The sequence below is a fragment of the Podarcis erhardii genome (assembly GCF_964252035.2).
Source record: "Podarcis erhardii genome assembly, chromosome: 6".
Classification (NCBI taxonomy): Eukaryota; Metazoa; Chordata; class Lepidosauria; order Squamata; family Lacertidae; genus Podarcis; species Podarcis erhardii.
Window position 1 is genome coordinate 63,212,383 of NC_138510.1, and position 26,810 is coordinate 63,239,192.

The 26,810-nt window shown below is 41.2% G+C and overlaps 1 protein-coding gene and 1 long non-coding RNA gene across 3 annotated transcripts in view; one reads left to right on the forward strand and one right to left on the reverse strand.

Annotated features, from left to right (window-relative positions):
* Positions 1–26,810, forward strand: part of LEPR (leptin receptor) — a 66,077-nt gene that overhangs the window by 2,208 nt on the left and 37,059 nt on the right. For both annotated transcript variants that reach the window (XM_081867151.1, XM_081867152.1), the window contains exons 2-4: positions 18,133–18,191; positions 20,472–20,780; positions 21,545–21,668. In XM_081867151.1, coding sequence (XP_081723277.1) covers positions 18,152–18,191; positions 20,472–20,780; positions 21,545–21,668 — 473 coding nt within the window. In that variant the 5' untranslated portion in view covers positions 18,133–18,151. The remainder of the gene's footprint in view (positions 1–18,132; positions 18,192–20,471; positions 20,781–21,544; positions 21,669–26,810) is intronic.
* The window catches only part of LOC309344669, a 50,330-nt gene continuing 47,280 nt past the window's right edge, over positions 23,761–26,810 (reverse strand). The window contains exon 4 of the long non-coding RNA XR_014157830.1: positions 23,761–24,017. This is a non-coding gene — a long non-coding RNA (uncharacterized lncRNA). The remainder of the gene's footprint in view (positions 24,018–26,810) is intronic.

Below are 26,810 nucleotides of genomic sequence, written 5' to 3' on the forward strand. Positions count from 1 at the left end.
TTCCTAGAGTTTCTGCTCACCCAGTGGATTTTAAAAACCCATTTTCATAGGATAGCTGACCCCTATGCCACATCACAAACTGCTTTTGAAAGTCCTACTACAAAGCAAGCCCATATAGATTTACTCAGAATTTGCACTGTGTCCAGAACAGCTTACTCACAATGTGCATAAAATTATGAGAGGTGCTGCTTGAAAAAAAAAAACTTCAAAGACTGGCTCCATTTGTTTCACATTTTTTTGGATCCTGACTGCAGTGCCTACAAGTACAATTAAGACTAGACAAGATTTCTTCCTGTAGCAAATCTGTATAGCAGAGAGTTAATTTGTAAACATTTGAGAGAAAACATTTAATAAAAGTAGGTTAAAAAGTAGGAAGCATTAACAAATAACAATAGGGTTGCCATATTTTGAAGAGCAAAAAAGAGAATGCCATGATGACTCTAATTTTAAATACCCCAAATATATGCAGGCTATAGAAGCTGTGATATATTGCTGGGGGGGGGGGCAGGAGAAGAGAAGAGGAAAGCAAGTCTTCAGCCACTAGTTATGTCTATGTCTCATCCAGAAAGTATAGTCAGAGACATTTTGGCAAATTTTAAAAATCTGCCCAGACAGAAATTTTACCCCTGAAAAAGAGGACCTGTCCTGGAAAAAGAGGACACATGACAACCCTAAACAATAACAAATACAAGCAAATAGTGAATTCCAGATATTTGAAAGTTATGAGGGGTAGAAGTCCTGCATGGCGTGGGGAAGAATGTGTGACAGAGGCACAGGCGCATGCATTCTACCCCTAATTTGCCCTGTGCCGTGCTGAAAAGGAAGTATTTAAATAACCACGTTGGAAATATCTGCATGGTTCTAAGAATGTTCAGCTGAACACAGTTATAAGGCCCCTTCAGACATTTATGGGGAATGCTTGCACATGAGACATGGTGGCTTTCATCACACATTCACTTTGAATGCCTTGAGACCACAGCAAATAGGGCAAGAACTGACCTTGCATCAAACTAAGAGACATTGACCATAGTACCACATAACTAGTTCTGCACAGCTAAGGAAGCTTTGGGCTATGTCCCCTGCCCCCTGACAACATAATCCTGTGTCACATGGTGAACTACGTTCGAAAATGAGGGGAGTTTGAAAAGTAGGGCCTTCTTGGTAGTAGCGCCCGCCCTGTGGAACGCCCTCCCATCAGATGTCAAGGAAATAAGCAGCTATCTTATTTTTAAAAGACATCTGAAGGAAGCTCTGTTTAGGGAAGTTTTTAATATTTAATGCTGTATGGTTTTTAACACTCGATTGGGAGCTGCCCAGAGTGGCTGGGGAAACTCAGCCAGATGGGCGGGGTAAATTATTATTATTATTATTATTATTATTATTATTATTATTATTATTATTAATAGTTGCAAGCAGTTTTCTATGGCATGGAGGTCTGCTATTCAAAGAAAAAGGTTTTTGAAAAACCCTATTCTCCATGCTAAGCCATTGGATTCTTGCCTTGAATTAAGAGAATGAGGTTTAGTGTAGAGATCAATCAAATAAAAATAAAAATTGTGTTCTGCAGGAATTTTTATACAGAACTTTCAATTTTTGATTCAAGTTTATTTTGTATAAGCTTCACAAGATGATGATATCCTTCAACGATAACAAATGCAGCACCGAGCAGTATGACAGCGTGAAACAGGGCTTGCCCCAACTCTTTTTGGCAAATTCTTCTCCCCAGTGCTCTCATACACCTTCAGCTCAACTGAAAATGGTGTCGCCTTACATTCGAGGAGCGACATGGGTCTGTTTGACCTGGTATGGTCTCTGCACCAAGACAAAAGTGCAGTGGATCCTTATTCAAGAGATGTTGTTTCCAGATAATGCAGCCTTGACAGCACACTCCGTGGAAGCTCTGCAGAGACTCATCATTTGTCCAAGCCTGCAAGGAGTTTGGCCTTTCCCACAGCCTGATGAAGACCAACTTCCTGGGTCAGGATGTTGCCAGCACTCCAAGCATCAGCAGTGATGACTACATGCTTGAGGTGGTAGACGATTTTGTCTACCTGGGTTCCACCATAACCAGCAACCTCCTCATTGATGCTGAGCTGAACACATGTATTTATTGGCAAGGCAGCTACAGCAATGGCTCGCCTCTCCAAAAGGGTATGGGGAAATGTCCAATACCAAGCTGGAGATCTACCAGGCTTGTGTATTGTGTATCCTTTACAGAAGTGAGTCATGGGCAACTTACAACCACCAGGAACAATGCCCCAATGCCTTCCACATGCACTGCATCAGGAAGATTTTGGGCATCACATTGCAGGACAGAATCTCAAACAAAGATGTTCTCTCTGAAGCCCATATTTTTAGCATGCTCACATTCTTGTCTCAGGGACAGCTACGCTGGCTTGGCCATGTCCACCAAATAAAAGATGGTAGGATCAGGTTCCCCAAGGATGTGCTCTACAGGGAACAGGCTTCAGGCACCAGGCCCTTTGAAAGACTAACTGTGTTACAAAGATGTCTGCAAATGTGACATGAAGGCTGGCAATATCAGTCTTGTGTGGGAAATCCTTTGCAGATGATTGCAGTGCCTGGAGACAGACAGTCAAGTCGCACATCTGTAGCAGTGACCAGAGAAGGAATGGCTATTGGGAGGAGTGCAGAGAGAAGAAACACCCTGGTGCATCTGCAGCAGCACAACTGGATGTCTTCATCTGCCCCAGTTGCAGTAAAACATACCTCTCCCATATCAGTCTCTACAGCTACATCAGGCGCTGTAACTCCCCAGTAGTTTGACTTCACCCCTAAAGGCGCACTCTTCCATTGTCTTCCGAGACAGATGGACACCAACCACAATGGTCAAAGGCCTGGAAACGATGCCTTATGAGGAACGGCTAAGGGAGCTGGGCATGTTTAGCCTGGAGAAGAGGAGGTTAAGGGGTGATATGATAGCCATGTTCAAATGTATAAAAGGATGTCACATAGAGGAGGGAGAAAGGTTGTTTTCTGCTGCTCCAGAGAAGCGGACACGGAGCAATGGCTCCAAACTACAAGAAAGAAGATTCCACCTAAACATTAGGAAGAACTTCCTGATAGTAAGAGCTGTTCGACAGTGGAATTTGCTGACAAGGAGTGTGGTGGAGTCTCCTTCTTTGGAGGTCTTTAAGCAGAGGCTTGACAACCATATGTCAGGAGTGCTCTGATGGTGTTTCCTGCTTGGCAGGGGGTTGGCCCTTGTGGTCTCTTCCAACTCTATGATTCTATGATTCTACAAGCCGTAAAGTAATGTCCACAATTGCAAATAACAATTATGATTTAAAATTCTATGTAAAACAAATTTACTTTCAGTATAATATTGGCATCATGTTAAAAATTATCACTAAGGTCCACTATGAAGACAATTATGTATGTCAAGAAAACTTTGATTACCTTTTGTCTGCAATCAATTGCTTCTCAGTCTTTTGACTAAGATCAAGTGTAGTGTAGTGTGTTGTGTTTAATATAAATGCAACTTAATGGTGGTGGTAGACTGACATAGTGAAGTTGTGGTTTTTTTGTACTTTGTGTATTCTCTGCTTAGTGCCAGAAGATACTTCTTAAGGAAGCAAATGACCTGAAAGTGAGGAGCTTTTTTGTAGTTGTCAGACCAATTCTAGAAGCTTGCCAAAATGGAACGTTTATATGCTCCATCAACTTCTTCCCTGTAGACAGTTGGAAAACTGAAATGTCTATACAGAAAATAAATATTCAGCCAGCAGTACCTTCTTAATCTGTAGAGTTTTATAAGTGTTTTGTTTTGCAGGGTGGGGGTGGGGGAGTGACCTTGTCCTTTCTGTATTGTCTTTTTGTGTCTACAAAACCTACTCAGTTAAAAATATTTATGTCTAAATGTGATATGCAGCCTGTTCCTCTGTGAGTCACTGTCTTTGTTTGAAGGCATTATGATATGTGATGATCTATTAAATATATATGAAGTGCTTCTACTAGTGCAAAGATTTCTGCTTGCACAGTGGAACTTCCCCTCTTTCTCCCTATGTACCTCCTGTCCCCGCACGCTCTCAAAATCTGCTCTGGAGGGTTGAGGGAAACCCTAGAACAAATTGGGGTTGCAGGAAGAGGAGAAGGAGGGGAAGTTCTATTGCACAACCTTGTGTTGTCAGAACTACTTCATTGGGTATGGCCCATAGTATCAAAATAACCCGTGGTGAGACTTAATATGCTGATTATTTATACATGTATTCATGATGGCTTCACTGAAATAATTGATTCAAATCAGGATTTGAATCACTAGGCATGAAAAAAAATCAGTTTGAATAAGTTATTTGAAGAATCAAATCTCTCTTTTTGTAATCTGTGTTATTTCCTGACAAGCTTGCATAGTAATTTTTTGCCATAAAGAATTAAACATATTGCAGCACAAGCCTGGATTTGCCACCAAGCAACGAACTTGGTTTAAGACTGATTTTTGTTTGTTAGGGAGAAATAAATCACAACCCTGGGTTTGGTAATCCTGGGTTCATTAATCTATTTGCTTCTCAAAGAGGGATGAGCAAAGCAGAAGTGATCAGGATACATGCACCAGAACACAACTCACAGTTTGGTTTCTTAAGCTAAGGTTTTTGTCTTACTGTTACATGCAAACATGACCATGTAGAATCCAAATAATTCCACACTTGTTGCACCCAAAAAGATATGAGCATGAACTGGGGATTGGAAAATACCTCAAAACTAGGATTGCAAATCAGGATCAAACAATGATTTCTCCTACTAGTTTGGAGGAGTTATACAAACCACAGTTTTCTGGTTTGTCACCCAGTGGTAAACCACATTTTACACAAAAGTGGAAATAATGGATTAAAACATAGCATACAGGTGGAAGAGGAAGTGCTGAAGTTTTCTCTCAGCCTGCCAACCCTGAGCATAGAGCCTGTTGATGCCAAGCCATGTTTGGATGTTAAATGTGAACCAACCCTACAAATTACCTTAGCATGGGGTGCTTCCAGTCTGTTGCTAATTTGTGGATGGGATTAAAGTGCATATCAGTAAGTTCAAGTTGTACATTTAAAGTGGATATGGTGCTCTTGCGCAATGAAGCCACTTCTGACGAGAACCAGCTCGCCATCCGTAAATAATCAGTCTCACGCCAAGATGGGTTGAAGAAGTCAGCCGCAGCTCTCTCTAGAAGCTGCTGCTGCCCCAATCTTTATTGTGAGTCCCAGAAAAGATACAAATTCAAAGAGAGAGCTTTGCCTCAGTCCGCAGATAAAAGACAATACAATACATTAGTCTCATGTTCTCACACCAGACCACGTATTTGATCATGTTATACTACGTGGACCAATCATTGGATGGCATGAGCTCTCCACGCGCTGTTCATGCTTCCAAGCAATGCTTTCTACTATGAAATCATCCTTGCGATAATAAACTTTTGCCCATGCTCTTATGGACAAATGACCATATTCCCACATCCCCTCTTTTCTTGTTTATATTATAAGAGGGACCATTAGTACAATTAGCAAAATTTTTCTTAACCATGTTCTATTAGGTAGCCAAGAAAACAACCATTCCATGGATCAAAACCTTCGGGTGGATTCAAAGGATTATGGGCTATCATTTGTTCCATATAATCAGTAGTAGCAGAGATATTAGTCAATTGATCAGATATATACATACAACAATGAAAATGAATCAAGGCACAAACTCCACCTTTGGAAGCAAGGATTACATCTAAAACATTTTAAGCGCTACATCTCTTATTTCTGACATTTATTTCAAAATTATTTTTCTCAGCAGCTGAAAGGCAGTAGCCAAGCATATCCCGCTTGCTGTAACTAAAAAGATTGCAACAAGGTAGAGAACAGAGCCCATTGTCTTCTCAGGCCCTGCTAAAGAACCACATTGCAACTTGCTCTCTGTCCGGGAACCATGCCAAAGCACAAGTATGAAACAACTGGAACACACTGAAACCTCCTCACCCCCTGTCCTGCCAAGAGTCCACAATAGTTCCAAGACAGCTTTCTGTACATGCTCAGGGGAACACATCATGGGGCAGGACTCCTGAGGGAGGAGAGAAGAAGAAGAGATCTGGGGGGTAAAATCCAAGCGATGCCAGTATAGCGAGGGCATCCTTCAAAGCCAGGTTCATTTCCCAAACAAGAAGCAGCAAAACTGTAATGATATTTGGTGGTTGAAGTGGCTTCCCAGGGGGAAGGGGGCCAATGCGGTAGATACGAAGATGGCCTTTCAACGTGCCGGGAAACACTGGAACAGCTGTAGAAGGTGACTCCATCCAGGGCACGTCAATGGGGCGATGTCTCCAGCTGCAGGGCGGGTTGAGGTCAGAAGGCAGATTCCCACAGGCAGACAGCGTAAAATACGGTTGCAAGGCGCTGGTGTCTCCTTGGGCGAAGACGAAGTGAAGTTCAGCAGGCGTAAAATCCTTTCTGCCAAATACCCAGGGTGGCCAGTGTGAGATCTAAGATGTGCTTCATAAAATTGACAAGTCCTGGCCTGTATCAAAGATGGGGCACTTTGTGCTGGGGTGACATAGCTGTGTGGTAGATCTGCACTGCACATGAAAATGACCCACTTCGCCACATCCAAAACAGGTTTTATCCTTGGCAGAATTCTGAGACACGGTGGTGGACAAAGCCGTGGCTAGCAGGCAATCAGTCCCCACCGATTGGCAGGCTCTAAGCATATCTGCAATGGCTATATTGGGAGTTGTCATCAAAGGGCGTAGTGCTTGCTTACAGTCCTCATTGGCATTATCAAATGCAAGCTGGCGAACAATCACTTCTTGGGCTGCCATGTCTTGAACTTGCCGCTTAAGGGTGTTATACAAGTGATTGACAAATTGTCCAGAAGGCTCTGTAGGATCCTGTCTGACGCTGCCCCAATGGCCATCTCGCTCATTTTTGTCATCAGGTACAGAAGACAAAGCTTCCTTTATGAATCTCAAATCAAACTGTTCGTGCCGGGCTGGGCCTCCCCCCGGGGCGGCAGGAGCAATCACAGGAAAGAGATTAGGAGTTGTAGAATCAAAGGCCAGCAACGGAGCAGCGGCGCGAAGGGCCTCTTGAAGTGGGGTGGAAGCGGTGCCAGATGCCTTGGGCAGAGGAGGTGGGGGCTTTGGAGGTACATAAACCGGAGGATTCGAAGAAGGCAACGTGGGATGCAGAGGCAAAGGAGGAGCCAAAAGGACAGGAGAAACAGGCAATGAGGCAGCCAGGAGGATATTTGCAGGAGTTAAGCTCGACAAAGCTTTGTAGACTTTACACCAGGCATGCAAAACTTTGATATCAATTTTAGGATGGTTCTGGAAAAATTGCCCTATTTTTTCCCAGTCTTTTAAATTCAAAGTGCCATTTTGAGGATACCAGGGGCAGTGGGTGTCCAGAGCTAGTATAAGCGCTTTGAGGTTGGCATCAAGTACAACAAGGTTGTTACTGGCAAGAAGGAACTTAAGTTCATCAAAAAATTTCTTTTGTGGCGCTGAAAGAGACTGCCCCATAATAGCAAAAAGGGCGGGAACACTCACCGGGGATCCAAAGTGGATGAAAGACGCGTCTGAAACCTGTGCCGGGCGCAGTGAGTGCTGAGAGGGCCGCAGCCCCGAAGTCCGAAATCAGTCGAAGTCCGAAAGAGACTGCCCCACAAAGGCAGAAGGACAGGGAGCGCTCACTGGGATCCGAAGCGGATGAAAAAGGTGTGGTGAGCGCTGGACGATGAGAAACAACGTGGAGTCCGAAGGTAGTCACACGGGGCACCAAATGACGAGAACCAGCTCGCCATCCGTAAATAATCAGTCTCACGCCAAGATGGGTTGAAGAAGTCAGCCGCAGCTCTCTCTAGAAGCTGCTGCTGCCCCAATCTTTATTGTGAGTCCCAGAAAAGATACAAATTCAAGGAGAGAGCTTTGCTTCAGTCCGCAGATAAAAGACAATACAATACATTAGTCTCATGTTCTCACACCAGACCACGTATTTGATCATGTTATACTACGTGGACCAATCATTGGATGGCATGAGCTCTCCACGCGCTGCTCATGCTTCCAAGCAACGCTTTCTACTATGAAATCATCCTTGCGATAATAAACTTTTGCCCATGCTCTTATGGACAAATGACCATATTCCCACACACTTCAGAGAGGGGGAAAATACAAGTCTTTTTTTGTCACAAGTGATGGGGAAATGCACTGTACAACGTGGAATAACAATTGTTTGACCTGATGTTGCGTAACATCTCCACAAGCAAATAAGAACGAATGATCAATAGAAGGTGGACATCATGTAATCTTTCACAAACTTTGTGGAAACCAGTTGGGATGAATACACACCTCATCTGGAAGCAACCATGGAAGTTTCATGGACTACTTATGTAACATGAAAATAGTTGTTTCTTGGTAAGTGTGTGGCAACTCTGTAATCATGTATGTGTGACAAACCTGTGAATCGATTACTCCAATTCCAGGGATGTGGCTCCCTTCTTTCACAGCTTACAGAATTTCTCTATCTACCTTAGTCTATTCAAGGTAGGCCTGCTATTGGTGTTGGATAATACTTATTGATAGAAGTGTAAGGCTGCTATGCTGAAAACTAGGGAGTAATTCCTGCTGAAAACAATGGGATATACTTCTGAGTAAACACGTATAGCATTTTGTTACTCCTTCACTTTTATTGGTGAAACCCCGAGGTATCTTGAATGTATATTTGCTTTGTTTGTATTATTATTATTTTAACTTGTATGCTACTTTTCCTCCTAAACGTGGCACAACAGCAAAAATACATACCACTACATGCTTACAATAAATACTAATACCCTGCAGCAGATGATTTTTAACAAGCCCCACTCTCGCTCTCATATTCTTGTGCAGTTCTTAAAGCAACAGAATAGGGAACTCGGTGTTCTGCTGAGCATGTAGAGAATAATTGGGGAAATTACATAGCTTTCTAAAGTTAAGGGTGCAGTCATCCATACTTGTCTTGAGTGAGTCCCATTTAATATTGTGGGATTTGTTTCCAGGGGGGAAAGGATGAAGCTACAAGCAGAAGTCTTGCTTTGTTTTTAAGGCCTTTACTTCTTTCAGAACACTTTTTGTAATATACAGCCACATTTCAAATTAAGAAAAAGCTAATTATATGGAGGACCCAATTTTTAGGAGTGTGGGGTGACTTCTAGCTCTCAAAGAAATTAATAGGAGATGCATGTAGTTAGTTATGAAAATCAGAACACATAGCCATATGCACTATATCCATATGCATTATTAGTAGGATGTTATGCTTTGGAGGCATTTATTTAATATTCAAAAACAGCTGTTTATTTTTAAAGATAGTTTGGGTGTGCACAGTAGTCTGTTCCCATTTCATGTTAACTAACAGCTGTTGATGTTTTTATTTCACAAGCTTTTTGTCCTGTTAATAGATAAATTGAAGAAGACCCAGCCAGATGTGTGGGGGTATAAATAAATAAATAATAAAACAAAGTTTATGTTTTCACTTGCCATTTAGTGCCAGAACTATTGGATGTGTTCCCAGTCTTGTATGGTTTACATTTGATCATTGGTGACTAATTTGATATTTGAACTATTGCTGAAAGACCCACTTATATTTTAGTGCTGTTTCATCTATGGCTGTTCTGAAATAGAGTATAACTTCTTCACTCACCCATTGATTTCAGTAGGTCTGCTCTGAGTATGACCTAGTTGGATGCCACCCCATTTCTTCAAATTCAGCATAGGAATGGACTGGATTTTAAAACATAATTAATCAAAAGTTTCCAGTTCCTGTTGATGTTAAAGAAATGCTAATTACATGCTGATATGTCATTAATGGTGGTTGGGGTTTTTTGTTTTGTTTTTTTAAAGTTTGTTGGGAAATATCAGTCGGAATATTGATAATGAAAAACAAATTCACATACAGTATCTATGGTTCATGTCAGATCCACTGTGAAGGGGTATCATCTTCTCTGTGGTGGTATCTCATCTGTGGAATGCCTTCCCTTCAGAGGTACAGTTGCTTCCATTTCCATCTCTCTATTCATTCGCAGCAAACTATGGCAAGTTCTTTAAAAAATGGGAGGGTCTGATCACCTCATCTGTCTCCTGAGAAATTTCTATGTGGAACAAGAAGCTACAGTTAGAACTGGATATGGAACAACAGATTGGTTCAAAATTGGGAAAAGAATAAGACAAGGCTATATATTGTCTCCTTGCTTATTTAACTTACATGCAGAATTCTTCATGCGAAAGCCTGGACTGGATGAAACCAAACCGGAATTAAGATTGCTGGAAGAAACATCAAGAACCTCAGATATACAGATGACACAACTTTGATGGCAGAAAGTGAGGAGGAGGAATTAAAGAACCTCTTAATGAGGGTGAAAGAGGAGAGAGCAAAATATGGTTTGAAGCTCAAGATCAAAAAAACTAAGATCATGGCCACTGGTCCCATCACTTCCTGACAAATAGAAGGGGAAGAAATGGAGGCAGTGGGAGATTTTACTTTCTTGGGCTCCTTGATCACTGCAGATGGTGACAGCAGTCACGAAATTAAAAGATGCCTGCTTCTTGGGAGAATAGCGATTACAATCCTAGACAGCATCTTATAAAGCAGAGACATCACCTTACCAACAAAGGTCCGTATAGTTAAACTATGGTTTTCCTAGTAGTGATGTATGGAAGCGAGAGCTGGACCATAAAGAAGGCGGATCACCAAAGTATTGATGCTTTTGAATTATGGTGCTGAAGGAGACTCTTGAGAGTCCCATGGACTGCAAGAAGATCAAACCTATCCATTCTGAAGGAAACTGGAAGGACAGATCCTGAAGCTGAGGCTCCAATACTTTGGCCACCTCATGAGAAGAGAAGACTCCCTGGAAAAGACCCTGATGTTGGGAAAGATTGAGGGCACAAGGAGAAGGGGATGACAGAGGACGAGATGCTTGGACAGTGTTCTCGAAGCTACAAACATGAGTTTGACCAAACTGCGTGCTCTGGTTCATGGGGGTCACAAAGAGTCGGACACGACTAAACAACAACAAATTCATTCATTCAAAACTGATGTATGGTTATTGGATTATAGCTTCAGGCTGGAAATATAAAGTCTCTTTTGCTGTTGAAAAAATTGTTTTTTAAACATGTAATTTAGTCGTCTATACCTTGTTTCAAAAGTTCTATTGCTTTTTAACTGTGTTTTAATGACAATGGTTTTATGGGTATTTGGGGTTTTTTTAGCTGTTTTGTGGACTTCAGCTGTGCTTTAGTTACAATTCTATCATGTACACTCCTGTATTAAATTTCATGGTTTATGTTTAATTTTTATGAATATGGTATGTCAATTTTTATGAATATAGTATGCTAAAATTTAACACTGGGTTGATTTAAAAACAAATGCATAATCTTACCACATTTCAGATGAAGAGTGGCTGCCTTGAAATTCGGTTTCAGCTATAGTTGTGTGCCATTGTTGTGACTGAGGGACCTTTCAGTGGATAGCAGAAGGCTCTGATGAGCTTGAGGCAGCTGTCCCGACTCTGACTCTCCTCCTCAAATCTCAAACTGTCAACATGACTGGAGGTATTAAAGGCTGTATTAACGAAGTCAGCACAGTATTCCAATGGGTCTACAGGCACATGCACAGCAGAGCATGACAGTGCATGAGTAGACTTAGCTAAGAGGTTGATGCAACATTTGACATGCCCCCTTTTGAAGAGCAGGACAGGCACAGCTATTTGTGCAGCGGATGTCCCAAGCCTCAGGTCTGGATAAATAAATGGGTAGTCCTCCATCAAGGCTGGGCTTGTATGGTTTGTTTGTGGTGTCACCTCCATATCCTTGGAGATGGAAGTGATGCTGACGGAGCTAACTTGCTGTCAGACTTATCACCAGGTGCCTCCCCAGAAGGTGTTTCACTGACATGGAAAGGTGCCAGTTGGCTTAGTGGCCTGTGACATTGCACTTGGGGTGTCCTGTGTTGCGGGGTGCAGGCTGTTCTCTTGCTACCTTGCTAGGCCTCTTCCTTGGTTCTGGATCTCCACCTTCCAAGCTGTTGGGACCCTCTCCTGGGCCAGAGTCCTTCTAGGGTCCCATATTTCCATCCCCCAACCTGCTAGGACCGTTCCCGAGGTCAGATTTCTCTGAGCATCTCCCACTCCTTCTTGTCATCCCAACTGCCCTCTTTAAGGCATCGCTATGGAACTCATGACAGCAACTTTCTCAAGTAGACCATTGCCACCATCCTGTGATTCAGAGGGTGGGTCCTCCGCAGTACTCCTGCTCCCCAGCCTCACAGAACTCAAAAGCTACAAAATAAGGCAAGGGCTGTTTGGCTGACCAGACAGCTACTCCTGAAGCAGAGCTTACAGCACTTCCGGTCTGGTTAGGCTACATAACACTTTAGTTAACACTTACTCCCTGCAGTTGTAGCATCTCCTGTGGCTGGTTTAGCAGGGCCATTTAGAGCTGTCCAAGGTCCTGTCTTCTTGACTGTCTTCCCTTGTGAGTCTTCAAGCTCACATGTTGCTGGGCACATGCATTTTCTAATGCATTTGTGCTAGCTCAAAATGTATCTAAGTTTTGCAATTTTGATTCTGTCAGAACTTCAGGGATATTGCAGAGGACCTATCTTTTCTGATTTGTTCGGGGGGGGGGGGGATGCTGCATATCCCTAAAATTATGTTTCAAATTTCCTGTTTTGATCAGTCATTTAGCTAAATGCAAATTGTTCAGCACATGAACAATTGGAGAGAACGTAACAATTTTTACAGCCAGTGTCACAATATCCATGGTAACACTGCCAACAAACAACAGTTATGGTGCAGCATGGCAACAACAGCTTTATGGCTACAGCCTGTAGACAAAGTAGAAAGAGGGGCTGAAAGAGTACAGGAAAGTGTGGATACATGGAGACAAAGTTGTTACACTGATGAAACTTTGGAAATTGAATTGTGGGAAAAAAACATCATCGCATGCACAAGTGAAATAAAAACACAACTGAGAATGTGCCCAACTGTCCCTCTGGCTCGGGAATTGAGGGGGAATGTTGGTATTAGTGGATGAACTGTTTCTTTCCAGCAACTTGTTCACCATTGGTGAGCTTTCTCATTACAGAATGTTTGACAAGCAGGAAGTCTGTATGAGGGCTATTAAGAGAACATCTCATCCTCTGAATTTTAGAAATAATATGCATGGCTATTATTTTCACTGTTCTTGCACCTTTCTTCTCTGGGTCCTCTATTTTTTATTGTAGCATTGAACGAGAAGAAGGGGGGCATCTGCTTTATTTATTCTTTCAAGACAGATGCTTGCAATAGGTTTGCTTTAGATTGGGCAGTGTGCAGCGTTTGACTGCTTTCTTTGTACCCCTGCTGAGAATTGCAACATTTTTTGAACTGAGCACATACAATTTTGCAGTCAACCTGGCTAATTAGAAGTGTGCACTATGTAATTCAGATTACCCAAGTAGAGATTGCACATAATGCAGTGTGTATTACTGCACTGAAGCTTTTGCAGACTTTACCTATTATTTCAAATTGTTTGGCTAAATCCATAAAATAGTTTGAGAGATTCAATTCCTTCAAAGTAGTAAATAACACTAAAACTGGTTTGGTAAGCAAATAACATTCCTCCAATTCAGAAAAATAACATAGCACACATCTCTTGGGCCTGTGCCTTGGCTTCCTGTTTGGTCTCTTGGTGCTAATGTCTTCAATATGTCACTGGCAGCCATGACTGATGGGACATTTGTGACTTGCCATGTCCAAGTGAAACTCTAGGGAATGGAAAAGAACAATTTTTCTTATTTTTATCTTATTTTATAAGCAATAAAATGTGTTTTCACCGTGGGCAGCCCTTTTTATTTCATTTTTAGCCTAGTTGTTGTGAATATGAATAATGAATTTCAGTTTAATTTCCTGATTTAAAGTGATGGACTTCATGACACTGAGGCTGCATCACATTAAATCTGAATTCCTTCCTAAATAATGTTACAGACCTCGTAAGTTCACCCCATGTAAGCAGCTCCCGTTTAAGACTGATCTTGCATTCGTTGTTGGAATGCTGTTGAAAGTGGCATTCAAGTAGTGAATGCTATACATACCACATTTAAAATTAGAAGTTCTTGCCTTGTGGATAGGAGCCCACACATTGTGAGCATCCCCACTGCCATCTGCAGCTTCCAGGGTTGGGAAATGGTTGCTGGTGGTATCGGCATGCATGCAAAATAATAGCTGCCTTCCACAGGGCAATCCTTTAACATTGCAATGGGATGGGACTATGTGTGTGTCCATATATCCTTTGTGAATCAAAGTCTGCAGCTGACACCTGCAATCTGCCTTTCCTATCCTCCCTCTGTCAGTGACATAATGCTAATTCAGTTTTAAATGTTTGAAAGCATCTTCCTCTTTCTGTGAGACCAGATGTGGCATGCACCAAAGCACTCAGTACTTAGCTAAAACTCCCAACTTTGATCTGCATCAGGGACAGTGGGAAATCTTCCCTGGCCAAAGTCCACCCTATCTAGATGTGATTGCTTCTGCAGGAAATTTCAAAGTCAGCTTCCACATTGACCAGAGAGTTTCCAGTATGAGGTAGGTTTTTGTGTGTGCCAGACACAGCCAGCTTGTCTTCAATTTGAAAATGCCTTGAGCAACAAATGAACTTTGGGAATCAAATAAGTTTAAAGGACCCTGTCTAGATTAATACATTGTCTGACAATGAAGTAAAGAGCTTAAGATACAGTGGATGAGATTCAGAGATGCTTTTCTGCAACTAGACCTTTTCCACAAGTAGAAGAGCATTTCCCGACCTCACACATGTGAAAAATAAACCAAGGGAGGAAATCAATGTAGCACTATGGCAATTGTCCCATCGGTGCAAGCATTTTTGCTTGCCAGATAGAACGATTCCCTACTCTTCCACCCTTGTGCTATTCTGGGGGTTCTCTTGACCTCCCCAGAGCCAATGTTGGGGGCATGCGGGACTTGCTAGTTGAATCTGGCCCTGAAAGTCCGTAGTGTGTGAGGTCTTCCACTGTCTCTTGTGCAACAGTTTACAGAACAATAGCATTGCCAGTATTTCTTCTTCTGGAATACATCTGGATCCAACTCTCTCTCTCTGTTTGTGTGTGTTTATGATGCCAATTTTAGAAGTTCCTTCCTTCCCTTATTTTCAGTGTTGTCAAACCCTTGATTTCCCTAAATAAATTCAACATTACTATTTAGTTGTAACCATGTGGCATGGATATTTCATGCTCAGTACACCTATGCTGGTGTTCTAGCTATATACTGCTTGAACTTTTGGCTCTTATATAGGTATATCCAGGCATATTTAGTGCCATGTTTCTTATGGAAGCCCAGAAAAGAACTGGGGAGTTAAGCAGGATGTTAAGGAATCACTCTGCACCCCCAGTTTGCCACAGTGGCATGCTGCCTCAACACTCACTTTCTATGTCTTTACGGGAGCAGATATTGAGAGAGAAGGGAATGTACATGCAAATCTGCACAGTAATTTGTGGCATGAGCATTGGAAATATTTCCGTGTTGACTGAAAACAGTGTTGTGGTTCACCCAGGCTTTTATGGGGATTGATTTGTATGATCTGAGAGCTTATTCTTTTTTGGACTGCTAAGGGATTAAAGCTCCCTACCCTACCATTGTCCAGATCTGACTAAGCACCAGTTCACTTGCTGTTTACTAAATAGAACCCACCCAACCCCCGGACAAATTTTTAACAAATAGCCACATCTAGATTTGCAGAATCCATTTGGGTTACTTGAATTAATTGCTTGCTATGGATCTGAGGTAGCTAAATTTTTCATTTCCTCAGAAGGAGTATCTTCTAAGGTTATTGTAAGATGAATCATAATTATGGTTTGCTAATAGTGAAAGAGAATATGAAGCAAGGATCCCTGGACGGCACTTTGAGGTCCCAACAATCAGCTGATTATCATGGCATCAAAGCACTCTTTGCAAGAAGCTTCTAAAAAGCCCTTCATGGTGTTCTGAAGCTCAGATGAGCAAGACTTTAAAGGTCTGTGCAAGGCTCTTTGGAAGCCCTTTGTAAAGAGCCCTGCACTGTGCTTTGATGCACCAGGTGCACCAACCTGGCCACCTTTTTACCTGCCTACACCTGATGTCATGTATGAGGTTGAGTGATTGGTAGGTGGATGTAGCTTAGCCAAAATGGCCTAAAGTGCAAAATGTGGAGGCCTTATGGGCCTAGTTAGACCCACTAGGTCAGAGGTTCCCTGCCCCTGATGTATGGGAAGGACAATTTATAAACTCTTGAAGCTGACTTTAACTGGTTGCAGCTGCTGTTGTGCTAATAACTCAAACAGTAGTTTTCCTATAAAGGTACATCACATTCTGGCTTTGGCTTTTAAGCAGACAAAGCTATTTCGGTTTAGTAAATGTTGATAATATATACTACAGGCTGCAGAAGAAATGGATACTGTTTACTTTTACAGAAGAGGTTGAGATATACAGTGGTACCTCTGGTTACATACTTAATTTGTTCCGGCAGTCCATTCTTAATCTGAAACTGTTCTTATCCTGAGGTGCGCTTTTGCTAACTGCGCCTCCCACTGCGCGCGTGGCTGCTGCTCACATCCTGGGGCAAAGTTCACAACCAGGAGCAACTACTTCCAGGTTAGCGGAGCTCATAACCCAAAGCGTGTGTAACCAGAAGCGTTCGTTACTGTAGGACTGGGAAAGAGCACCTTCAAATCCTACAATGGTCTGACTGAGTAGAAGGCAGCTTCCTATGTTCCTTATTCTGGTGAGAAGACAATTCTGCCCATATTCTGTTTTATTTTCTTTCTGTTTCACATGCTATTAAATAACTGGAGCGTTATATAAAATGTAGACTTCTAACATGTGTGTGGGGGGGGGACTCTTGCACAATGTATGGCGTTTTTCATTTACTTAAATGGAAAGAGCAGATCTGTGCTTCATAAAAGAATGTGCAGATAGCTCTGCTCTCTCTCAACTGAAATGAATGGTGGGTGTCTAGTCAGTGCTGTGTGTGCGTTGGGGCTCTCAAGGCCATAGAAAAATGAATGGACAGGCTAAATATATGTGAGTTCTGTTGACTTTTTCTAAGATGCATTGCTTGTGTTTTTCTGCTATATCATTGGCAGCATGTTATAACCACAATGGCTTCTATATTGGTGTTATTCTCAAATGCACAATAGCAGTTATAACCACTCCTTTTAAATTGCTGTAATACTTGACCATGTAAACTTCCTTGTTGGGAGAAGAACTAAACTTGTTACAGTTCAAATACAGAACTGTTGTTACCATAGCTGAAAGCATCAACTCCTCTGACAAAATGCCTTTGAATTCTAGGTTTCTTTATTTTTCCACAAATGTACAGGATCTCTAAGAACTGCAATTTTAGTATCACAGAAATCCTAATTAGGCAGTGGGGGTGGGAGAAGAGATAAGTGGCAAGTCAGTCCATCACTTCCAAAGTGCTGCTGTTACAGATAGGTAGCCGTGTTGGTCTGCCATAGTCAAAACAAAACAAATTCCTTCCAGTAGCACCTTAAAGACCAACTAAGTCAGTTCTTGGTATGAGCTTTCGTGTGCATGCACACTTCTTCAGATACACTGAAACAGAAGTTTCCAGACCATTCTATATAGTGAGAAGGTGGGGAGGGGTATTACTCAGAAGGGTGGTGGGAATGGGTGATTGGCAGATAGCTGTGATGAGCCTGTTGACGACTCTAAATGACTGCAATAGGTCTTACAGGAAAAAGCAAGGGGTGAAAAGGTGAAAGATCTTCTGGAAACTTCTGTTTCAGTGTATCTGAAGAAGTGTGCATGCACACGAAAGCTCATACCAAGAACTGACTTAGTTGGTCTTTAAGGAAAGTGCTGCTGGTTCACTTTGGGAGGGAGGTGTATTTTTTTTGTGTGTGTATTTTTTTTAAACCCACATTTCATTGCTTTCAGTGGGAGGGGGAATTCCTATAAGTATAGGAGCTCAGAACTAGCAAGCAATGGACTTTGGATCCAGCAGATCCAAGGCTGTCCTTCTCAGTCAGCCTTAAGTAGGAGTTGGTTTGCTGTGTCATAAATATTCTTTATTCTTCTATAAATGCCAGTGTGACATTATTTCCCCCTGATTGTTTTTGCCCTCAGATCTGCTGTTTAGACCAAGATGAACTGGTATAATATTTTGACTGGATTTCTACAGCTGAGTAAGTTGTCGGCTACTCTTTCTAAACAACAGCATAAGAAAATAATCTTAGAAGATGCTAGTCGTCTATTTGGTGCACTTCTTTCTTGGCCAGTGTCCCTGAATTTCTCTGTATCTTTGAGGGATTTGATGCTAGAATTAGTAACAGATTGGCAGACGAATATTATAGCTCAAATCATATCAGAGGAAACATTTTTATGATGAAATTGTTCTAGATAATGTAATAGTATAGCAAGCCAAGCATACAGTTGCAATCAAAATTATTCAAAAAAAACCCCACCCGGTTGCAAATTGGGTTTGTTACCAAAATTTAAAGGCTTTCAGCTGTTTGCAATGAGCAAATCAAACAAAAGCAATTGAAATAGCTCAACGCAACAGATGCTTCAAGTGGTTTCCCCAATTAGCAACTTAACACTGTAAATTTTGATAATAACCCTATTTGCAATGGGTTGTTTTATAATTTGACCACATACACAGGTGCATGTTCAAAAGATAGGGAACACTATATATTATCTCAACATTAGCAACATGATTCTGTTCTGTTGATTTCTTACAAAATATACATAATATATGGTAAGAATTGCCATCTTAAAGTTAATAGCCACTAGGCTTTTATATATCGCCTTCACGTGTCGAACCAATGTGTGGGGCTGTGCTGGCTAACACCACCAACAATGTTGCATGTGTTCACTAGCAGTTGTTGCTGTCATCCATACATGCTTCTGCAGCAGGGAGCCTTTGTGTGTTCAGCTGTGTGGATGAAGGTTTCCACATGATCTGGAATCCTGTGAAACACGTGGTAATGATTTGGTTGTTTAATTAAAAGCATTTCTAAACTGTTCAATATTTAAAGATATCTGCGTGGTGGACAGAATTACAACATGAAAACAACAAAACAGTATCATAAAAACAGTGATACAACATAGAGAGCAGGAATTCAGTGACTGCGGGGTCCAGTCTTATGGGGCAAGGCCTAGGCATAAAAGATATGAAGATGAATGATGCTTTGTTTACTGTAAGAGGAAAGGGCATTTAACTGTGCAGGGGGTTCCAGGTCACATGGAAGGCCCCCTCTCTGCACATATTTGTGCTGTCCCCTTGAGCTCCAGGGGGAAGGGCTGCACATTGCCTGTAATGTTGTGGGCGGGGCTAATAGTTGTCACTCCTCATACACTGATCTACTGCACGAGGCCTTTATACGTACAGAGACATACTTTTGCAAAGTAAGTACAAGTGGTTTTAGGCAGTGGGGGTGACCAGTATCAAGACAAAAAACACCAGTTGCAAAATTTAAAAACTTGACAATATAAAACAATGTTAATAATAATAATAATAATAATAATAATAATAATAATAATAACAACAACAACAATTTGTACTCCTGAATTTTGTAACTAAATTTTACTAAATATAAATATGCTGTTCTATAATACATTCGTTTATAATATATACCCTTCCTTGCTGAAAGATGAAGGCAATTTTGGAGTGCTTCTCAGGGGATGGAACTGTGGCTGAACTGCTTCACATCAGTGTACATAAGTTATTTTATATCCATGTGAATCTAGTTCTTGATGTTTTGTTCATGAGTAATGACAGAATATGTAATGACACCCACTCGAATATGTAATGACACCCAGACAGAATATGACAGAATATGTAATGACACCCAGTAATGACACCCACTCGAGGGACGCGGGTGGCGCTGTGGGTAAAAGCCTCAGCGCCTAGGGCTTGCCGATCGAAAGGTTGGCGGTTCGAATCCCCGCGGCGGGGTGCGCTCCCGCTGCTCGGTCCCAGCGCCTGCCAACCTAGCAGTTCGAAAGCACCTCCGGGTGCAAGTAGATAAATAGGGACCGCTTACTGGCGGGAAGGTAAACGGCGTTTCCGTGTGCTGCGCTGGCTCACCAGATGCAGCTTTGTCACGCTGGCCACGTGACCTGGAAGTGTCTCCGGACAGCGCTGGCCCCCGGCCTCTTGAGTGAGATGGGCGCACCAACCCCAGAGTCTGTCAAGACTGGCCCGCACGGGCAGGGGTACCTTTACCTTTACCTTTAATGACAGAATAAAATAATGGGGGTGGTGGGGAACCCAGAATTAAGCTGGTAGCCAAAAAATTATTTAAGTATCAGTGAATGTATTTCTGTGATTTTATGCATGTCTTTGGAAGTGTGCGTTCAGTAATTTTGCCCAGAATTTGTTTTATCTTGTGCTAATAAATGTTCTAGCTCTCAGTTATATGAGGTATTCAGACTAATCCTTTCCCCCCCCCCTGTACCCTCAGATTTTCTTCGAATGGTAATTTCCTATTGCATGGTATATCAGATTCCTCCACAGAGCTTTCAGCTACCATGTGTGCCATCAGAGAAGACTTCTAACATTTCTTTGCCCGCTGGAATTGCAGAGAATGGTCCTAGCATAAATGAGGAACATGGTACAATTAAAGCCAATGCCACATCACTGGTGACTGAAGATCATTTCCTATGTTGCCAGTGGAGTGATACACATATTAACTGTTTTGTATATACTTCAGAAATGGAAATCAAGGCATTTACGTACTCGGAAAGCGGTGCTTTTACATCTCAACAAATAGGTATGCTTGGTATGCAATCATTATTATTGTTGTAGAAAATCATTGTTATTATTGTTGTTGTTTTGTATACAGCCCTTCTTCCATATATCTTCCATGGCGGTTCAAAACATAAAAATACAAGATAAAAACCACAAAATACATAATAAAAGCAAACAAACTAATAACCTCCACCCCTTCCCACAAACACATTTAAAAGGGTATAGGACAGGGGTAGGCAACCTAAGGCCCGTGGGCTAGATGCGGTCCAATCACCTTCTCAATCCGGTCCGGGAATCAGCATGTTTTTACATGAGTAGAATGTGTCTATTTAAAATGCATCTCTGGGTTATTTGTGGGGCATAGGAATTTGTTCATCTCCCCCCCCCCCATATAGTCTGGCACACCACATGGCCTGAGGGACGGTAGACCGGCCCATGGCTGAAAAAGGTTGCTGACCCCTGGTATAGGATGTTAATCAACCAAAGGCCTGGTTGAAGAGTAACGTTTTTGCCTGGCACCTGAAGGTGTGTAATTGAAGGTACCAACCCCACCCCCAAGAGAACATTCCACAAACAGGGAGCCACTGCAGAAAATGTAAGAGGATGTTTTGAATTTATTGGTATTGGTACGAGTAAAAGAATTAAGATCACCCCATAATTTAAGAACACTTGATTATTTATTTGGGATTGGAAACTTTCTTAGAAATGTGTTCTCTCCAGTACATGGTATTTCAGTGGTTTTGGCTTGCAATGAAGTTCTGAAAAATATATAAATTTTCCATTTAGATTCAATATGGAATCTACAGTTTTGGTCTAAAGAAAGCACAGAGGAGTTATTTTGTCTTGTGGAATTATCTACTAAGTCACCATACCTGGATGAAGACCTTTCAGTGAATCTGTTGTACACATTGTAAGTATAATCTATGTCAAATGTCAAATTTATGTAGTTTACAATTTACAGGATTTTTTATTTTTAAAATTCTTCTTTACTTTTTCTAACACTAGCGGTGGTAATGGGTTTGGGAGAAGAGTATAGGAAATTATCAGATGCCTCTATATACCAAACTTTAAAAGCGAATTGTTAGCATTGGAATTTTCCCCTGCCCTGCTCTATCTTTGTCCTTTTATGAAACTGCTACTAACATGAGTTTGACCAAACTGCGGGAGGCAGTGGAAGACAGGAGTGCCTGGCATGCTCTGGTCCATGGGGTCACAAAGAGTCAGAAACGACTAAACAACAACAAAGCATTTTATTTAGATCAGAGGTCTCTTCTGTCAATATACTTATTGTGCAATATTTCATGGTTTGGCCATAAAGGATGAACTTAGTCTGCCTTAGTCTGATGTTGACATCAGATACTTTATATTTCTTCAGTTACTATTGGCGTGTTTTCCAGCAGTACCCTTCACGCAGCCCCTTTAGAATTTTTTATTGCTATTAAATGTGTTCTTTTGAATAGTTAGATGTTTTGCTTACATGACCTGGTGTCCTTTATGTTAAATGCAAAATTTAGTCATAAAAGTGTATGTTTGGTTAACTTTGATGATAGCATTGATCTAAGCGTGTTGCTTTTCATATGAATGGTACACATTTCTGTTAGGACTTGTAGAAGGACTACCGGTATGTTCTTCTCAGCTACAAACACAACATCAGACACTCATGATACTATAGTAAATCTTTGTCTCCTATAATGTAAACCTACTGTGCAAAAACATATAACAGAGGATGTTTCCAGTCTTTCCCAATCTCCTATCGTAAGAATACTATAATTCTTGATATGGGCTGCCCATATTTTATGAAAGCACTGGCTTCTCTGTAAATATGTAATAGCTATTACAGCCTTGGACATTCACCTCTGTGGGGAACAGTGAGCTGAGTATATTCTACTGAAGGCTGCAAGCCTAGACCTATTGATCTCAGTGGAACTTATTTCTGAGTTAGAATAGAATTGGCTGAAAATGTATCAGCATAGAATTAGGCTGCAAATGTATCAGCAAGTAGATTCAAACATCAAATCCCACATCATATTTATAGAATACAACATTCTCTCTCAAACATTGCTATGTTAACTGCAGACAAAAATAATAATAATGTGGCCCCTTTTTAAACAGTGTGACTCTAACTTTCTTGTGCCACAACAAGGGTTCTAAAATCAGTCTGTCAAACTAAGGGAAACCAAGGATTATTTCTTGGAATTTGGTGATGGAATTAGGCTGCATGCAGAGTGAAGAGTTCTTGCTCCAGAGTATTTTGGGTATCTGAATGTTGACTGCAATGAGTCAAGCAGTGTAAGAATTTATTGGGATATAAATCTACTGAGAAAAATAGCTGCATTAATTTTGCTCAAATTTCTGAATAGCTGTCCATGATTTATGATACCCCTTAACAGACAGCTTAACAGACATATATAGCCAGGATGCAGTCACAATTACCCTCATAACCACCAAATATGCAGATGCATATTTGCCAAGAACATCTCCCTGGCTGTTCAGTAGGATGAGCTGGAATTGACCTGCATATTTCCTCCAGTGGAACAGATTCCCTAAACAACCAATTCAGATAATGAACTTTTCTTAAGAAATTTGATATTTAACTCTCACTTTTACCTTTTGGCAATATGAACATATGTCTTCTTACATTGATTTCTATGGTAGCTGAAAATAAATTACTGAAAGGCTGTTTAAACTCCCAATATACCCAGTTATTTCAAATTCTTCCTTTAAAAAAATACCCAAAACATATTTTCCACAGATGATTTTAGAGTACAATTTTTTTTGGCAAAACTCTAATATGAATAATAGGCAACAATGAAACCTTGCCAAATGCTTTTTTTAAAACAATAACAACATTTTTCTTGAGTGCTTCAAAGAATTTTCCATCACATTACAATGCAACTGTAACATATAAAAAAGGGAAAATACAGAACAGTAGCCAATGAATACCACAGCTGGTTTCTCTTATAACTACAGAAGGAAACGGTGGCAAGTGGAACAATGCTGACTTTCCACTTTCAAGTAGTGTAGTGTAAGCTGAAGCCAAACCGTAAAGCGAATATATTTTTTCACTCTGTTTATCCGAAGCCTGGTCCAGGAAAACATTAATTTTACAACTTTAAAAATAAAGTTCTGCAGTTTTATGCCAGTTTCAAGAACTAACCTTTCATGTTGCAAAACTAAGGGAAGTATTCTTTGCTGCTGTGAGCTATTGTCATTATCTCCTCACAATAGTTCTTCATGGTTTGTGAACTGTATGCACCACCTGAAAAGACCAATCAAGTTTGTGATTGTCTCACAGTAAGCTTGCAAGAAGATCAAACCTATCCATTCTTAAGGAAATCAGCCCTGAGTGCTCGCTGGAAGGACAGATCCTGAAGCTGAGGCTCCAATACTCTGGCCACCTCATGAGAAGAGAAGACTCCCTGGAAAAGACCCTGATGTTGGGAAAGATGGAGGGCACAAGGAGAAGGGGACGACAGAAGATGAGATGGTTGGATAGTGTTCTCGAAGCTACCAGCATGAGTTTGACCAAACTGCGGGAGGCAGTGGAAGACAGGAGTGCCTGGCGTGCTCTGGTCCATGGGGTCATGAAGAGTCGGACATGACTAAATGACTAAACAACAACAACAAAGCTTGCATTCCCTTTCCCCAGACTGCATTTTAGTGCTTTAGAAGAAACTATCATTTGGGGGCTCAGTGGATTATTTGGAAGGCTGGCCTTCTCTCATATTTCTGAACTTATTCACACTGCGTACAACTGTTATTTTTTTGTTATTAATTTTCTTATCCTAATTTTAATATCCCCCCTCAAGACTGGGAGAAAAGGCAACTTGTGTCTACTGCATTCAGTATTGCAGAAACTGAAAGGATTTAAATTGGGAATGCTGTGAGATGTTTCTGGTACATTGCTGATCTATGTGCTCATCTGTCACATAGGCTGTGCTTACTTGAGCTGTAACTAAGTTGTAAGTGTCAAACATGCAGTGTCAGTGTATGACTCTCCCGCAGCACATTGGCACATATCTGACGAGTCTCAAAAGGGGCTGTGCATTTGTGCTACTTTTCAGCAAGCACCGAAGAGAGTACAGTGAAGGTGCCCGCTTGATCTCAACAGGCAAGGAGTTCGAAAGTGCAGATGCTGCCACAACTAAATGACCAAGCTCTTATAAATGTGGAATGGGTATGATGTGGCACCTGTCATAGTGCCAGTTGCACTGATCAAAGTGGTCCAGTGGGCACATGGACTCAGCATTTACTTAATGGCAGTGGTGGCTGGTGCATGTTGGAACTGGTAGGGTGGAAGACAAGGAGACCAACAGACGGTAGAGCCATAACCAATGATACGTAGCATCAATGGATCCTAATTTTTGTCCCATGCTCCTCCCTGCTGAGTTCTACAAGGGCAGCTCTTGAGACTGAAGAGTATGCTGGTAGCCATTCCATCTCCTGGGCTGCTTCTAAGAGAGAAGGCAGGCAAGTGGGGGCTGGCTGATGCAGACAGGTTGGTGGGACAGTGCCCCATTTGCCCCATCCTCTACTACGTGTCACTTTTTCATGAATTTCAGGATGTTCCACATTCACTTAGATTTGTGGGTCATCATCCAAAGAAGTGTTCCACATGTGCAGAAGAAAAGAAGGCTACAGCTGGAGGCTTTGTTTCCCCCTTGACACTGGGAACATCTGTAGCAAAATAACAACAAATGACCTGGCTGCATATCTGGGTCCTGGCCACAGGGTATCCTCAACAGTGTTTTCTGCAGATTGGGAGGTCCTTTATCTCAGTTAATAGCCATACTATCACCAAGGCTCAGCACAAGTGACAGAAGTTTAAGATAAAAAACATAGAAACATCTATGTTTACCTTTCATACACTGATGAATTAATTTAAATTTAAAAAACCTGTGTTTCAAAACAGGGGTCATTTGGCTGGACTGCTGTGTGCGAGGCAAGCTAAAACCACTATTTGGTGTGTGGAGTTAATTACACAGTTCTCTGGATGGTGGATGGTCTAATGTGAGACTGGTGCCACACTTGCATTAACTATTACGGACAATTAAATGAAGGATTTATTTTTCTGCAGCAGGTGTTTAATACACATTAAAATTACATACTTCATACTGTAGTGTTTGTGCTTTACATTTTGGATAGTTCAGTTAAATAGTACATTTTTTTCAATAAGAGTTTTGCTTGAGTCTATGGGAGTTTTCCAATATATTTAAAAATGCATAAAACCAAATTTATTTGGGGAGGTCAACCGAAGATATTTTGGGCTTATTTTAGTTTTGCAGAAGGAACAAAACAGAATGCTAAAAAGCCAGAATATGAATATGGTTTATTCCAAAGCAATAGCAGGAGTGATTGGGTTTAAATGAGTCTTCTTCTTCTTCTTCTTCTTCTTCTTCTTCTTCTTCTTCTTCATGGAATTGGAGAAGCAAATTATCCAAAAACAGAACATGAACCCCCCCCCTTCAAATTCTGTGACATTAACATTAGAGGATTACTTGAAACTAATGAATTTTGAAGTATGCTTTGTGTGGAAACTATGCTATTGTCTCAATATAAACAGGTTTCAACAAATTTCTGCTGAAAACAGATGTAACACTGTAAGAGTGAGAAGGCAGTTTGATAGTGCCATTGATACCTATAATGTAGACTTATTTCCCCCCCCCTGACCTGATGTGTACGCTGTTCAGACTTGTTTTGTGTGAGATTCAAGCTAAACTGAGAAAACACCATTCCTCCACCCCAGAAAGGAGACAAAGGGTTGTATCCAATGTTAGTAGAGAAGACCCACTGAATTAATGGACAGGACTAGGTTCATTAATTTCAGCTGGTTCTACTCTGAGTAGAATTTACCTGGCTACAACCCAAAGGCTGTCATTTGCATCACAGCTATGGTTATCTATTAGCCAGTTTGTAACATCAGTTCCTTCAGTCTGTATCTTCCATTCTCCAGCCTCAGATTTGTTTTGAAATTATGTTTAAAAGTTTTAGACTTTATATTGCATTTGTGTTTATTATTCTTTTTAAAGTTTTTTTTAAAAAATGTGCAAGT